The sequence below is a fragment of the Aulonocara stuartgranti genome (genome assembly GCF_965226115.1).
Source record: "Aulonocara stuartgranti genome assembly, chromosome: 18".
In the NCBI taxonomy this organism is placed as follows: Eukaryota; Metazoa; Chordata; class Actinopteri; order Cichliformes; family Cichlidae; genus Aulonocara; species Aulonocara stuartgranti.
The window spans coordinates 14,137,840-14,155,000 of NC_138954.1; the positions used below are offsets into that span (position 1 = coordinate 14,137,840).

The 17,161-nt window shown below is 39.8% G+C and overlaps 1 protein-coding gene across 4 annotated transcripts in view; it reads right to left on the reverse strand.

Annotated features, from left to right (window-relative positions):
• Nucleotides 1-594: 594 nt before the first annotated feature.
• The window catches only part of myom1a (myomesin 1a (skelemin)), a 28,986-nt gene continuing 12,419 nt past the window's right edge, over nt 595-17,161 (reverse strand). For 3 of the 4 annotated variants that reach the window (XM_082513427.1, XM_082513424.1, XM_082513426.1), the window contains 26 exons: nt 17,123-17,161; nt 16,168-16,292; nt 13,416-13,599; nt 13,073-13,247; nt 11,833-11,954; nt 10,215-10,411; nt 9,973-10,099; nt 9,236-9,420; nt 8,982-9,096; nt 8,591-8,747; nt 8,294-8,400; nt 8,142-8,186; nt 7,747-7,883; nt 7,491-7,635; nt 7,038-7,097; nt 6,885-6,952; nt 6,656-6,781; nt 5,963-6,043; nt 5,588-5,675; nt 5,425-5,463; nt 5,095-5,200; nt 2,842-3,005; nt 2,677-2,713; nt 2,420-2,442; nt 2,097-2,152; nt 595-1,922 (listed from right to left, as the gene is read on the reverse strand). The exon at nt 17,123-17,161 is cut by the window's right edge and continues 18 nt beyond it. In XM_082513427.1, coding sequence (XP_082369553.1) covers nt 1,653-1,922; nt 2,097-2,152; nt 2,420-2,442; nt 2,677-2,713; nt 2,842-3,005; nt 5,095-5,200; nt 5,425-5,463; nt 5,588-5,675; nt 5,963-6,043; nt 6,656-6,781; nt 6,885-6,952; nt 7,038-7,097; nt 7,491-7,635; nt 7,747-7,883; nt 8,142-8,186; nt 8,294-8,400; nt 8,591-8,747; nt 8,982-9,096; nt 9,236-9,420; nt 9,973-10,099; nt 10,215-10,411; nt 11,833-11,954; nt 13,073-13,247; nt 13,416-13,599; nt 16,168-16,292; nt 17,123-17,161 — 2,978 coding nt within the window. In that variant the 3' untranslated portion in view covers nt 595-1,652. The remainder of the gene's footprint in view (nt 1,923-2,096; nt 2,153-2,419; nt 2,443-2,676; nt 2,714-2,841; nt 3,006-5,094; nt 5,201-5,424; nt 5,464-5,587; nt 5,676-5,962; nt 6,044-6,655; nt 6,782-6,884; nt 6,953-7,037; nt 7,098-7,490; nt 7,636-7,746; nt 7,884-8,141; nt 8,187-8,293; nt 8,401-8,590; nt 8,748-8,981; nt 9,097-9,235; nt 9,421-9,972; nt 10,100-10,214; nt 10,412-11,832; nt 11,955-13,072; nt 13,248-13,415; nt 13,600-16,167; nt 16,293-17,122) is intronic. The other variant, XM_082513425.1, reaches the window with a different exon arrangement.

The following is a 17,161-nucleotide window of genomic DNA, read 5'->3' on the forward strand; positions in this document are numbered from 1 at the left end:
CAAGTGCTCTGCAACTTGAAACCAAATCATCAATATTAATTTACAACCAATGGCTGTAGAAATAATCAGTTTTTCTCCCTCTTGTGCTATCCGTCTGGTTGTACATTTGATGCTGTCCTTTACTGTTGCTGTGGGTTCTCTACAGCCTCAAGATTTAATTTCACCCCTTCAGGGGTGCTGGAGGAAATTTATGTGTGGTAGTGGCTGGTAATTTCAATGCCCAATTAATAATGAGCTAGAATAAATGAGGGTCCTCTTCAGCTGTTCACAGTGTGTGACAGGTTACATGCACTTGAATAGCTGAGATGTGGATTTGCCAACACTGTGCTCCATCACTGGAATGATTGCGAGGCACGGCCACTTACAAATGCTTGAATTAAGGCAGGATATTAAGATGTTTTGGGGTTTGGTTTTTTTTGCTTTGTTAAACACAAGTCTATTTCACTCTTGACGTTCACTTTTCAGATTAGAAGAACAGGAAAAGAATATGTGTAAGTGCACTTAATTAACATCTCTAATGTTTTTAGAAACCACATAGTACTTGAAAAACTTTTCTGGTTGCCAACCAAAGTGACTGATGTACGGGAACAGACACACTATCAGCAGCCAAATTTTAATTAGTATTTGGCAAACAGTTATAGCTTTCAGGAACTGGGTTACACACAATGACAACAGGTTCTTTTCATTTGACCATCATCAATCTTTCAAACCCTTTTTTTTTTTAAATCTTTATTTATTATTAATTATACTGAGGGCATTTCTGTTAATCAATGAGCTGAAGACGGGAGATTATGGAGAACAAAGGCAACCCTCTCTACAAGCAGGTGCAGTTTTATTGCAAGAGTGCCTTGAAGAGACACAAACATAGATACTGTATTCAGCCTCAGGCCACATGGTACATGAGTGTTTATCACATGGGGGTTTTCTTTATATTTTACCTGAAAAACAACATTCCCACCCACTACCCCCACCCCAGTTCAACGGAATTTCTTCATAGTGTGTGGTGTTCAGAAGTGATTCCAAGTTTTCCAGTTCTGCCTGTACTCCTTTGCGTTCGTACAGTGTGTTAGACACATCAGATGAACCTGTTCTGATTGCTGTGTACTTGTTTACATGGCATCAGTGCTTTTCAGCTCCACCTCTCCTACAAACAGATGTGATCACTGACTTGTAGCTCGCAAGCTGTACAGACATAACATACACACACAGTTTTAGCCATCATATCACTTTATAAGTTGATTGCAATAGCTGGTATAAAGTTAATGACATAATATTTTGTTTACAGTGGGGAAAACCCAAAGTGATGTGGTCTGAAATGCCTAAAATTACTTAAATGTAAAACTTTAAATGATCAGAATAGAGTGTTTTGCTTTTGGAGGTCTTCAAGCTGTTTTCAAAATAAAATTGTCAAGTCAAATATCCCCCAAACATGACACATCAAGCACAAACTGCAAGCAAACAGTTATTCTGTTTCACATTCATAACCCTATCCTTAATAAGAAATGCCCGAAACTCTTTAACCCATGATTGTTTTTTTTAAATTCATGATTTATTTATTTATTTGCTGTGTTGCACCGGCACATGCCGGGGTAAAATACTTTGGAGACTGCCCTGTTGTTAATCTTCCTTGTGTCATTACGCTGTGTCATCCTTTAGTCTTTCTTCTCCTCCTTGCTCTCCTCTTCCTCTGGGTTGTACACGCTGACGGTGAACTCGCCGGCCTCTGTGCCATACTTGTTCTTCACCACAAGGGCGTATTTGCCAGAGTCAGCCGTGGAGACGGCGGCGATTGTGATACTGGCGAACTTGTTGTGCTCAAACTTGAGTTTGTAGTGGTCGTCAGATACCAGCACCTTTTCGTTCTTCGTCCAGGACACCTCAGGTACAGGCTCGCCCCAAACGTTGCCAGTTAGGTTCAGGGACTAACGAGTAAATATAAGTTGGCAGGGGATTGATGGGTGTCACACATATGCAACAAGAGAGCTTATCAGATTTTAGAGGTAAGACACACTCATAGAATAACACAAACTAAGAGAGAACAGAAAGAATAAGAGAGTGACACTCTTCATGAATAGAGTGAAAAATTGTTTATTTACCTTGCCCTCTTGGATTGCAACCACATCTGGCAAGCCTCCAACAACACGAGCACGGTCTAAACAGGAAATACAGGTGCAAGTGTCAAACATCAAGGAGTGCTCGTGAGCATTATACTCACCAATGCTGCATTTTTCAGTGGTGTAGTGAAGTGTGTTTTAGCTGAAAATTTCCTTTGTTCACTTTCATATTTCAGCTACAGAGGAGATCTATCCTTTAACCACGCTATATCCAAGTTAAAATTTAAGCGATATCCCAAAAGATGTTACATAATTTCATAGAGTGGTGTCCCTCGGGAGAAACCAGAGAATAAATAGGCACTTACTTCTCTCAGCGATTGCTGCAGCTCTAAGGGAGGAAGGAAGGACACAGACATTGTCAGAAGCTTTCTAAAATGGTATCGTAGTTATTTCTAAGTATGTTCACTACCGGCAAATGTATTTTGAGTGCATCCAAAACAGCCCTCATGTCTATTTTGAGTTTGTGATGGTTGCTGCTCTTTATTTCTGTAAACATCCTCTTCAGACAGAAAAGCTGAATTACACAAAAGAAGGATGGAGTCAGATGAGTTTGTTTACTTACTTGAGCCTTTGGAATTCTTCAAATGCCTCTTCCCATGCTGCACCAGGACAAATCACCAATCATAATTTAGTTACATAAGCACAAAAGATAGACAAAGTTAACAGGATGTGGTTCTTTCTGCGCCTGAAGCGTCTTGCTCCTTTTGACTTTAAAACTTTTACCCACCCTGGCCAGTCAGATCAAAGGCTCTCTTTACACCGTCCTTGCCATCAAAGATGTCCATGCTGTATTTGCCCTTGTCCTTCTCAGTAGGCTCATTGATCTTAAGCCAAAGCTGGTCTCCTGTGACTCCGGACTTAACTCTCTCTGAAGCAGCAATTTTGCCGTCTCTGGTGAAGGAATCAAGAACACAGACATCAAACAATGCCTGACTCCTAATTTATTGAAATGAAAATGTATACAATCCAGTACACCAAGGAATATGACTCAAGTACGGAGCAATACTTGCAGCAGACACTTCAATCTTGCATAATAATCCCTGTTTTGTTTTGTTATTTAAATGTCACATGTGGCAAGATTTTATCCCCATCTATACATATATAATCATGAACATCAACAAGAGAGCTGATGGTTTTAGCCATTTTTTTTACTGTTTCATTTTCTATTTGATTTTCGAATGGCACAATATTACCTCATGTTGTGTACTGCAGGTCTCAGATATGCAAAAAGTGTTGCCATAGTGCACAGACCAGCTTTGAAGGTCTTATACAAAAAACAGTACCATGACTACTATTGTGATACTTTACACAAGTAGTAATGACAACTACAGTACAAAAGCAGAGAAGTGTTAAAGAATTTCATGAAAGCAATTAATTTAACTGTTACAATATGTAGATGAATGCTGGAAGAGATATATATGGATGGCTAGATTCATGTTAATTCTAAAAGCAATAGGTAATACAGAGAAATTAGTTGAAATAGCTGAAATTATGAATAAATATTACGCTAAATGTAATTGGCTTAGCTAACTGTGGCATGGAGACTATGTTAACCAAACTTTACAGATTTTAATTGAAACAATATTTAAATAAAATGAACATTTCTGAAACATGACACGGTGTCAATAAAGTGGTACTTGCAGTGCTTATTTGACTGGTCGGTGTGGTTACATTTGTTACGAAAACTCGACTTTGTTCTGGGGGAGAAATAATAGTTCACGAGTTGCAGATAAGCATACAATTAATATCAACTAACATCAAGTACAACAGGTGAACCCATTTTACAGCAGTCATCCAATTCTCAAATTCTAATCTCACAACGTTTCAGATTGTTGTAGTTACAATCGGAAAATTGTAACTACAACAATTTTCAGATGTGGAAATACATCTCCTCACTATCAGCAGCTTGGCTGTCCTTAAGCCTCTAATAAAAGAAAAAACATGCAGCTGACTGTGAGACAGCTTTATCTTCATTCCTTTCATGCAGGATTCTCCACAGTATCTCACACAAAAGGAATTAATGAAGGAAGCCCTAGAGCACCTTTCCTAAGGATTTAGAGAATTCAGCCAGGTCTTGTTATGGCTGTCTTGCAGCTCCTTCCGCATCACTTCCCCCAGTGAGGATTATGGACAGTATAAAAGATAGATGTAGCTGCTGGGTCGGAAAAGCAAAGCCAACTGTGGAAGTGCTTTTAATATCCATTCTTTTTAATAGCCACCAGGGGGCAACCCTGGTGGCTACAAAAGGACAGTTGTACTGTACAGTTCCACTTAAGCCTGAAGGGCAGCACAGTAGTTAGTATTGGCACCTCACAGCAAGAAGGTCCTGGGTTTGAATCCAGTCTGCGCCAAGATGGTGATGGTGAGAACATTTAGCTTGAGGTTTTATATGCAAAACCACTTTTTCAGTTCTGCCCACAAAGAGACTTTACCGCACAGATCCTTCCGATACAAAAAAAATCAGTTCAAACATCTGTTGTCTGTTTCAAATTGTGTTTATGTTTTGAGGTAGTTTTGCCTATTTTTTAATGACTTATTTTGTCTTTATGTAAAAGTGATTAGCAAAAATTCTGCAGATAAAAATGTTGTTTTTTGAATTAACTTGAATGATGGATGAGAGGTGAAACGTCTTCAAGCAACTTAAAGAAGTCCAGACGCTTTTCTTTCCAAGCTCCTTAGAATGAACTTGAATCATTTACACATGCATTTATCACGCACTAAGAGGTTTACCTCATAATTTCATGTACAGACTGTATGGTTATAAGCAACATTTTACAATGCTGGTCAGATAATTTTGCACAGTGTCGATAACAGTATGACATCAATCTAATTGGACACCTCTGAGAGTCAAGGTCAAAGACTGTTATCAGCTGCATTTGATTTTAAATGTAGCTTCATGATAGTATTGCTTTGTGTATTTTATAAGTGAATGAGTCTTAAAATAAAATAAAAGATTGCAAACCAGGACAATTTCACATACTTGTGGAGCCAACCAACACGCAGGTCCTCATGGTAATATGTGACCGTGGAGTAGAGGACGATGCCATGCTCGGTACTGAGAACTTTGATTTCGCTGGAAGAGTTAGCTGTAGGGAGAAAAGAGCAAAGACAGGCACTTATTTGCATCTCTTGGAGCTAATATCGGATAATGGTATGCAGTAAAGCATGAAATATTTAGATGTTAATTGTTCGTTCTCAGGAAAAATACTTTGAATAGGCACATTCTGCTTCTTTCTGTGGGCCTCTTTAGTGCGTGGTCTATGTGTTGTGCTTCATTACTGCCTGGTAAGTGTGAATTTTAATGACTCACCAATAACCCTGAACAGCTCATTCATTACAGCTTGGTATCCTGGGGAAAAGCATGACGACAGCAATTAATGTCACATTCGCTGATATTACTTTTGCTTTTCCGCAGCACTCATTTCCACTTTTCCACTTGATTTTCAGCTCCTAAAATTTCTGAGGGAGACTACCTGCATCTGTCAGACTGAAGGTGCTCTTATCTTTGCCTCTCTCATCCCTCAGGAAGACCTCGTAAACACCCGCGTCGTGCTTGGAGATCTAAAATTCAAATTAAAAGTCACATAAGTATCCTTGAAGCAATAATGAAATCCCCTTAACCTCAAAGTGAGGGGAGTGCAATATTATTTTTGGGACAGATAAAAGACAGTCAAATAGCCAGACAGGGACCAAGTAAACCGAAAAGGCAAGCTTTTCTCCCGCCCGTGATGCTGCAGGCGTTAAAGGGAAAACATGGAAAGGACAGAGAAAAACATGGATATGGGAAGACAAGGAGGACACATGGAGAAATCAGGTATCAACTTATGGCAGAAAGATTATGTCCAGACTTTAGGTCTTGGTGGCGGGGGAACGTCCTCTGCAGGTGGTTTTTTCTTTTTTTCTTTCTGTTTCTCTTGCTTAATAACCCACTGTGAATTAGACAGATAAGCCAGTTATTGCAAATGCAGCTGACAGGAGCTCATGCAATGACACCGACCCTCTTCTAATGAGTAATGCTTACACAGTCTCAATGAAATATCAATGTAGCTTCCCTGGCACTGGGCCCTTAGCGTCAAACCAGATCAAAATTCTATCAAAAAGAGTTTTTTTCTTTTCTTTTTTGTGCATGTAAGGTTGCCAGAGAAGTTATATTGATTATTGTTAGAATGAAATGAATGAGTTAAAAGCGCATGACATGTACAATGGAATTACGTGGGTATAAATACGATCGCCGAGTCTCCAAGTATGAAAATTCAGAGAAAGCATTAATTGTAGCAGTTTCGGTACCCACTGCATCTATTCAGATCCCCACAGGGAACACGCTAATGTGCTGACTCCAGCACTCTACTACAACCTGGGAAGGTGAATATTTTCCATAGCGTTTCATCATTTATGAATGTATGTGTCAGAGAGGGCTGGTAGACAGCGCAGCAGCTGGTAAGGCTGTACAATGGAAGCAGAGCTGCATCAGCACTCCTGATAGCTCTTTACTCATAAGCTCACAACTCCTCGCAACATACGGCCTCCATCTAATGGCTGACCTTTCCGATATTAAAGGTCAGCTCGCCGTCCTGCCTCTCGATTTTCTTAGCATCCTCATCATCCTCTGCAATCTCAATGCAGTCCTTAGACCAAGTGATCTCAGTCTCTGATCTGACATTTCCAATCTATGAAACAAAGAGAGAGACAGGAAGGAGTCGCTTTACCTATATGCTCCATCTCTGAAGAAATATCAACAGCGCTGTAATTATTCACATTCGTTTCTATTACCTTGCATTTCAGCAGTACATCACATTCAGGGGTAACACTGAAGTCAAGGTACTCGACAAAGTGAGGACCTGAAAATAAATGGAATGATTACACAAAAAAAATTATTTGTTTAATTATCATTAGGCTTACTTGAAGAGGCGTGAGATTTCTTACCTTGTTTCCTGACCCATTCTGCCCTCGCAAATTCTGACTTCTTTTGAAGCTCCCTGAATTCTGGACAAAGAGAAACGTAAATGCTAAAAAACAGATTAAACCCTTATTTTTCACTTCATTCACTCACAAGTGTATTAGAAAATGCGTGCCATAACAAAATGAAAAGGGACAACTGTAAGTAAACGTTGCCTTCTGCTGCCCCTCAATGGATACATAATTAAACTGCAGCACTGGCGATACACCTAGCAGACTGGGAGAAGTCTATATTTACACTGACATTTGCATTGTGTATTTTTACAGCCTTCATTTTCATGCTGTTCTCTTGACTTCGTCTTAACTGCTCAGTACTTTTATGCCATTTTGTCAGTCCTTAAAGTTATAAGTTAGGCTAATCCAAGTTATTATTATATCAAAATGGAAGTCAAAACTGTATTAGCCATTAAAGCTGCTTACCATCTCCAATTAGCACCAGACTGGTTGTACCCTTAGCTTTGCCATCCACCAGGTTAAAGGTGAACGTCCCCTCATCTGTGACTTCCAAAGAGTCCATGAACATTTCAATAATACCGCTGGACTTGTCGAAGTTCATTATGTATTTCTGAAAACAGTGAGGCAAACAGAAAACCTCTGATCCATCAGCAGTAAGGTTACGTTCAATTTAAAACTGGGGGGGGAGGTGTCGGCATTATTATTGCAGCATTATTCCTACCTTTCCCTGAGAAATGATAACATCGTTGAAGACATACTCCACTTGGCAGTCAGAAGTGCATTTCTCCACCTGAGTCCAGAATCGCACGCGACCCTTCTCGAGCAGCTCCATAGCCATTTCGTTCTTAAAGGGAATAACTAGAGAGCACCAGATTTATTAAAGCTCTTGCAGAACAACTTCTATTTTCTTTAGGATTATTGCATGTAGGTATAGATGTAGGGCATAAAGTCACAGTGGGTATCAGCAATAACAGAGTTAAAAACAGGCTTGTAGGCTGCATTTGTTTGAGAAAAGAAGTCATTTTCAAACCATATTTAAACCAACATCTACATTTATTACTAAATAAAACTGAAATTCTGGTCTTGGTAACATCTGTGCTTTGTCCCAATATTCACCAGGGAACTTGTGATCATGGCTGATGTCCAGAAGACGCTTGAGACCTGTCAATTAAGAAAAGAACAACAAAATGGATGAATGTCATGACCTCTGTAAACCGACAGAAGTACTGCACCATGTAATCTGAGACAGCCTTCAAAGGGCGTCTCACCCTCCTCAGTGAGCGTGTAGCTGGAGGAAATGCCGTCAGTGTTGGTGACTACACAGGAGAAGGTACCCAGATCCTCCAGAGAGGGACTATTGAAGATAGCTCTGGATCTGCAGATGATGACACAGCAAGGGAGGAGAGTGGGGACATTTTTTCTCTTTTTAGCTGATATCATCTGGTGACATGGATTCTAATGCTGGGGGAAAATGGTGGTAGTGAACATTTCCCCTTGTGGGACAATTAAAGGATTATTCTATTCTATTCTATTCTATTCATTAGTGGTACATAATGTGTACTTACTTTCCCCGTTCACTGATAATAGTCAGACGAGAGGTGTCTGTGATCTCTTTGTAGTTCTTGGACCAAACAAACTCAGAGCCCTCCATCATCTCAGAGCACTCAAAGACCATGGAAATCACACCGTCATCATCAACATCCACGTAAATCTCTTTGGTGCCTAAGGGAGAGATATTAAATGGTGAGAGGATCCTCGATATTAGTATTTTCAGTCCTCAAACTCAGAATTTTAGTCATTAAAAGAGTAAATCATCAAAATAAAAAGCCTGGCCATCAGTGTAGAACTGCAAAAGAATGTCAAGTCATGTGTGAGGACAAATTTTCCACATTTTTTTAAGACTGGATAGGAACACTCTGTGACTGACTGCATCAGTTACATAACAGTCTCACTCACCAGGGCGAGTCTGGGCCAGGATTGGACCTAAGACTGCAGAGGGCTTTCCAACTCCAGCAAGATTTTGAGCACGCACGTGGAACACATAGGATGCGCCACCCTTCAGTCCAGTCACCTGATTTAGCACATAACAGGCAGGGGTAAGAAAGAGTCCAACCACCAACTATTAAAACCAGTATTTCACACGTCGTATTTGACATTAAGATATTAATGAACCAATTTTATTCAAACTGAATTATATGCATCTTCCTCACCTTCATGTATTTCATCTTGTTGACCTTTTCATGAACACCTTTCCAGCATTCCTCACCAGCAGAGGCCTCCTTGACGTCCAAGTAGTAGCCATTGACAGGCGAGCGACCATCAAACACCGGTGGCTCCCACAGGACCACCACAGAGGTGTCACGGACCTCCAGTACATGAAGACCAACAGGAACACCTTAAAGATAAAAGTGTTTAAATAATTAATATCAGGGGCTAAGGTCTAATTATATAGACAAAAACCTGGCTTAGCACCAAATTATAATGCTGAGAACTGAAAGCAATATAAAGTGATTTAACTGACTGTTGTCTAAGAAATTTTGCATCAGTCTCTGTCTTGTAAAACATTGGACATAGCACAACTAAAAAAAAAACCTTCCAGATAAGCATTTCTGCTAGATAAAGAGAATAGCACTTTTAATCAGTGTGGCTGCTCTTAAAAGTACGCTGAAGTTACCCAGAAAATATAAATATTTTGTCCTAGATATCTGGTAGCATATGATATGGATGTTTTTTCACTTAATTGTAGTGTGTGACAGTGTGTGATTATTAGTTATCATTTCCATATTATTCTTGGTCAGGTCACTGATTAAAAATGCTTTAACTTTTAGTAACCCCCTTACATAAGTTTTTCCTTTCAGTGGATAGTCAGTTATTGGTTTAACCCCTCTGTTACTAATATCTACCAGCTCAATTTTCTGTGTTTCGGTGAACATGTGGTCAGTGATACCTGGGACAGTAATGGTCCATTCTTTGCACTCCAGAGGTGCACTGGGCAGAGAGGGTTTACTCACACCAGCCATGTTCACTGCTCGGACTTGAAACTGATAAAAGAGCCTCTCCTTCAGGTTCTCCGCCTAAAAGAAACAAATGCAAATAGTTAGAGACTAAAAAGTGCCTGCCAGCTTCATTACATGCAGTGATAACATTTTATGTTTTATGAATGTGAGGCTGAAGGAACTTGAAACTTACTTTATAGGAAGTTGTAGTCAGTGCCTGGTGGTTCATTTCATGCCATTTTCCAGCAACGCCTCCCTTTACGGTTCTGTAGTCCACAAAATAGCCCCTGATGTCAGCTCCTCCGTTGTTAGCAGGCGCGTTCCAGCCCAGGACCATGTAGTCCTTGAAGGCCTCCTGCAGGGTCACACCGGTGGGCTTACCAGGTACGGCTGTGATGAGAGTAAACAGGCCGGTCAGTTTTAATTGTGAGAAAAAATGTGAGTAAGCGAGTCAAAACAGTTAACACTGAAATATTAAAACCCAAATTATTACATGGAAAATTAATAATTGCACACAATTTCATACAGACTAGCATTAGCCAAGTATCATACAGGTGTTAGTGGTAATCAGTGTTAAAATATCATGTTAGCTGCGACGGTACAGATGAACATCATACATGCAGCTGCATTACACACACAAGAAACACACATTTGTTATTTAGTATCACAATAATGGAAAAAGAAATACTTACACTAAACGCAAGCAGCTGTGAAACTTTCACACTAAGAAATTCTTCAAAGCCAGAACTCATTAAGATCATGCTCTTTAAGAACACAATAGTTTAGTCTTCATCTTGGCCAGGCACTAACAGGCACCCCTAAAGAGTTATCAAACAGCAGAACTCAAGCAAAATTAAACTTACATGCTTAAACCCTCAAACCCTTCACACGAATTAGAAACATTGTAAAACATGACCTGACTGGTTTAACCAAGCCACAAAAAAAATATGTAAATACAAAAGTTAAAGGATGGGAAAGTTTCCAAATATAGTGGTAGCAATGAGACTGTCATGCAGGCACATGCAAGTTATCAACTGCACTTTTATAAACATATAATTCATAACCTTTAATAACTCATCCAAGGGACTTCTTCAGTCTCAGCTGACTGCAGGTTTCCCCCGAGAGTACAAGAGTCTCTTTGTACAGTACTCATGGCCACTGAGTAATGGTCATAGCAGATCATGAAACTGAGCTTATTGTTTTCAGGTAACAGTGCTAGTTTTGGTCATATTGCAAATGGGCAGGGATAGCTCAGTAGGTAGAGTGGTGGCCCCATGATCGGAAGGTCGGGGGTTCGACTCCACTGAACGGCTACCCTGAGGTACCCCTGAGCAAGGTACCGTCCCTACACACTGCTCCCCGGGCGCTGCATTGGTAGCTGCCCACTGCTTCACTGGATGAATGGGTTAAATGCAGAGGAACTATTTCCCTATGAGGACTAACACGCACACTTAAACTTAAATGTACTGCTTATAATGTAGGGGAAACCTGCAATCAGCTGAGTCATTTGGATAAGTGATGAAATGTTTTTCCCACTGAAAATGTTGCGTTCCAATGGACAGAATCAACTTTCTGGGATTTTCTTATTAAACAGGCATCAAGACATAACTCATTAACACATGAGATTTACAGGCAAATATCTGGTAGATTAATTGTATGAGAATAAAATCTCAGCAAGTAAATAAAAAAACATAAAGAGGATTTTGAGTTAGGAGTGGTGAAAGACTATACGTGGATAAGGGGGGACAAAGGGGGGAAAGAACTGAATACTGCGGGCAAAGTGAACAATGAGAAAGAATTATGACACTTACAGATGGCAGCCTGTACAACTACAGCGTCAGAATTGGGGGAGCTCTGGCTGTATCCAGCAGCATTTACTGCCTTCACTTTAAACACGTAGTTTGCACCAGTAATCAGGCCATGACACACAAACCTAAACAGAAAAAAGAGATTCATTAGTATTAATCAATAGGTGGGATCTTTTGTAATATCACAAAAGGTTGATTTTGATACAAAATACTTTAAGCCATTCAAGTTACATTGCTTTTTTTTTTTTTTTTTTTTTTAAACAAAACAAAACAAAAACAAACTCGAAGTCAGGACCTTCTTGCTAAATCCAGATTAAAAACCTATTTTTATTTGCTGGCCTTTGACCTCAGTGGGTAACTGACCTTTTTTTTACTATTTCTTTTATTTATATTTTATTGTTATTACTACTATGATGACGATGATGATGATAAACAGCTCTCTGAAGGTCCTGCCACATCACTTCACTCAGGTTGAGGTCTGGACTTTAACTGGGCCATTGCAACACCTTGATTCTTTGTTTACCACTGGGATCATCCTGTTGCATGACTCAATTTCAGCCAAGCTTTAACTCAGTGACTGCAAGGTGCTCAGGTCTGTGGGTACAAATCCAACCTAAATCATTAAACCTCCAACATATTAAGAGTTGGGATAATTAGTTTATTCTGGCACCATGTGCTTGGTTTTCTAGAGATGTGGAGCTCTGCATTTATGGTCAAACGTCTCCACTTAGGTTCATCAGTCCAAAGGAGATTGTTTTTGTCCAAAGGAGTCTTGTGGTTTGTTCAGATGCAATACATCTAAGCCATGCTGCCATGTTCTTTTTGGAGAGAAGAGGCTTGCAACCCTTTCAAACAAGCCATACTTGCTCATCCTTTTTCTAGTGATACTGTCATGAACTTTAACGTTTAATATGGAAACTTAGACATGTAGGGTTTGAGATGTAGCTCTGGAGTGATTGTGCTGGATATCCACTCCTGGAAAGATTGTAGCGTTGTCTTAACACACACCTGAATGCTTCAGATCAGTAAACTGGCAAAACATCTGCTTTTATAGAGGTGGTTACACTTTCTCATGTTCAGTTAATCAAGTGCATTTTATTAGCAGCACTTGACTGCTACTTATCCTCTTAATTCCTGTGGAAGTATTATAAACAAGACATAAAAAGATGACATATTTACATGGAAAAATCAGTATCCTCCATGTCTTAGAGCATGCATTAATTGCACCTTTAAACCTGCCCACCTGGTCTGCCTAACAGGCTTATTGTTGCAAGGCATCCAGACATCTGTGCCCACCACACTGCATTCAATATAGTAGCCCACCAAGTGTTGCACATCCTTGGAGGCCCCCCAGGAAACCACCACAGATGTGTCAGTGTTCCTGGTGGCAACCGGGTTGCCTGGAGCTGATGGCAGGTCTGTTAGAGGAAAAGGAAAACACAGAACATCCTATAATGCAGAAAGGCGCTGCAGCAGACTGTAAAATAAACCAGTGACATTGTGATTTTAGAGCTACTATTATTCAGTCCTGAGCAGGTCTTTTTATATGCAGCATTAGTTTTGACACACTTGGTTTGCCAGCTCACCCAGTTTATCTCCAACTATGACTTCTCCTGTGGATTCAGAGGCTTCACCCACGCCGGCAGAGTTGCAGCAGCGTACACGGAAGCTGTAAGATTTACCCTCCGCCAGGTCAAACAGGGCAAAGCGAGGAGATTTGACTGGGATACCAGTGTTCACCCTCTGCCAGGTGTCAGTGCCAGAAATACGCTGCAGTTGACAAAGAACCAGAGAAATGTTAGAGACTGAAACAGATATGAAATTTGACTATATGAAACAGGTGAGGTATGATTATTTATATAATGTCCCCATATGCTTGCTTTCACATATCACTATTCTAATAATAAGTCTGTAGGTCTTTGTCATTGTATTTGTTTAGAGACAAATTATGGGGAATTCAGGTAAAATATAAACATCATTTTGTTTTCAGTTTTCTTTTGCATTATTGTTTGTTTTGCATAATGCACTGTATGACCAAAGGAAATCAATTAGAAACGAGCATTTTTACACTGGTGTATTTACTGTGGAGCTTTCATTTTGCATTGTCTCTGCAAAATATGTTGACCCCTCACATTTACAAGTTAAATTGTTGTAGCTATCAGCAGTAAATAGTTTAAGAGCGTCAAAGGAGAAGAGTTAAGACTTAGCTAAGTGATTAGAAACTTTGTTTTATTTGCCATAATGATTTTAAATATAACAAACGATATAACTGATTCTTCTCATCAGTCCAGTAGTTTGACTCATATATATATATATATATATATTAGGGGTGCAACGATATTCGTATCGATATTGAACCGTTCGATACAGTGCTTTCGGTTCGGTACGCATATGTATCGAACAATACAACATTTGTAATTTCTTTTATCAACTTTCCTTCTGACAATGCTGTCTGTGTTGAGCGCTCAGTGAATCTGCGTTCGACTACTCCGCCTAGGGTCGACAGTGCAGCCTAGGCGGAGTAGTCGAACGCAGATCCACTGAGCGCTCACAGACAGCATCGTCAGAAGGAAGAGCGCAGGGCAAGCTAGCGAGACAGAAGTTAAGCTCTCCTTACAACATGGACCTCCCCCACTCTCATTCAGATCTGGCGTTTGGAATTATTTTGGTTTTCATGTGACGTATGACCCTGAAGGTAAGCGAGTCATGGACTAAAGTAAAACAGTATGTTGGATGTGCCACGCAATGCTCAATTACATAAGATAAGATAAGATAACCTTTATTAGTCCCACACGTGGGAAATTTGTTTTGTCACAGCAGGAAGTGGACAGTGCAAAAGTTATGAGGCAAAAATTAGAATACAATAAGAATAAATACATAGGTGGGAACTAGTGTGTTAGCGCAGTTAGCTCGTTAACGTGTTGGCCGTCTAGCCCCATGCACGGGGCGATCGGCGGTAGCTCGTTAACGGAGATTTGCCGTGTTGTGGCGTTAAGGTCATTTCAACGAGATTAACCTGAAAGCACTAGTGGGAACACAACGAATATGACTGCACATTTACGCCGACATCGACCTAGTGCAAAGACAAGTGGAAGCAGAAAAAAAAACAAGCAAGCATGCTACTAACTTTAGCCGAGTCATTTAGACAGCTGTTTAATATGCTGCTGAGAATATAGCCCAGAAGAAGCGGATAGTATAGCTTTTATTTTGGAAAGAGACATTTCTCTGTAATAAACTCTCTTTTCCAAAGATGAGTGATTCCTCAATCAGATACAGGGCTTGCAATATCGCTAGCCCAACGTCCCGGGGCTAGCAATTTTTTCAGTCGGGGTACCAAAATCTATCTCTGCCCTGCCCGTCGGGCTATTGTAGGAAGGAAAAATATATGTCAATGCTTTTGCATTCTTTCGGAAATGTAGCTGGGTTATTATGTCATTGGCATCGGTGAGCCACTGTCAATATGTGACATATTGAAGTCGCGTTTGAATTTGCGCTTGTTTTTTTGCTTTCACTTTGCAATCGCGCGAACTGTGCATAGAGAGCGACAGCACTGATCTGTGAGTGATGATAATTTGCGCACCAATTCCTCTGACATCGTCTTATTAATCGTTAGCTTACTATGCAAACATGACAAGTGAAATCTCCCGCAGCTTAAACATGTGAGAGGTTGATCGCGCAGAGAATCGCTGAGCTTATGTGAGTGCGTGTGTAAAAGCAGCAGGATTTATATTTGACTACGATGACCTGGATGACTGAGAACCTTCACAGACAGATATATATTTTAGTTCTGCTGAGCCAAATAAGACAGGTCAGGGTGAAGAAGTGACAGCCAAAGAAAAGCTTACCACAAAACGGAAAAGTTATGACAAATCAGACTATAAGGCAAAAAGAAAGTGCAGCTTTATGGTTTCATGGACAAAATTATTTCTGTGGCTGCAATATGACGAGCTAAATAACCAGGGCTGCACATAAGTGGTCCGCAGGTGCGCATTCGCTGTCAAAATAAAAAACACGCACAAGGGTTAGGGTTAAATTTAAAAACTGTACTTTTGAGTTAAAATATATATTTATAATTTTAATAAATGACAAATTAAAAAGGCATGAACATTTTTTTGTATCGAAAAAATATCGAACCGTGACACCAAAGTATCGAACCGAACCGAACCGTGAATTTTGTGTATCGTTGCACCCCTAGTATATATATATATATATATATATATATATATATATATATGTATATATATATATATATATATATATATACACACACACACACACACACACACACACACACACACACATATATTTCTATGGGACAGTTTTGAATGTTTTTCTCACCTTCTCAATGTAATACATGACTCCTTCATGACCCCTCTGGGCTGGAGGCTTCCAGGCAAGTACCACATAACTTTTAGTTGCCTCAGTAACCACAACATCAGTTGGTTCTCCTGGGACTACACCGACTGAAGAGGCAAGAAGATACTCATCATTTAGACACGACAACTGCAACTAGGTAAGTGCTGAAGTGACTGTACTGACACCAAAACGCTAATAGCAAAACCACATGATCTATGCAGACTGTTCTCTCAGTACAAACAGTATTTTACTATATGAGCTTTTCATGTATTAAACATAGTCTAAAGTTATAAGACTGACCAGATATCTGATGCTGATATTTGACTGATTGGATGTATGAGGTTGTTTATTCCTACAGTAATGAGTCTGAAATTTACAGGAATGAAGCAACTGTTTAAAAAAATGGGGAAAAGAACTGAGACAATAATAAACCAATACCACAAATACCATATCCCAACCTAACCTATTACAAAGACTGGGGTGGTAGTTTTCATAATCAGACACATGCAAATTCCTGATTTTGACAACTCTGAATTTTTTGTGAAGTTTGAATTTCTGATTAAAAATAGCACATTCAACCCCCTTAAACATTAATGAAAAATAGCTTACAGTTCCCCTTGATTAATGAGACAGGCATCACTCAGGAAGCCGTGTGATGGCTATAGCGGTTAAAATCAAAGAAAGGGAGCCCACATCTCATACGTGTTTGAGCCATATGAGAAAATGTCTAAAATCAGAGTAGGAGAGTTGCTTGACTGTTACTGTACTGTAAACCTAAGAGATGTGCAAGCAGCTGAGTGGGATGGTCAAGTCCATATATTAGACCTGTTTGGCCAAAATGAGAAAGATATTGAGGTTCAATAGCTTTTTAAAACCTTTTTGTAAAGACAACTAAAATTAAAATTCTCTGAAACTAGACAGCAAAAAGGTGCCGTACCTGTCGGATCCTCCTCTGTGAACTTGATCATTCCAGTCC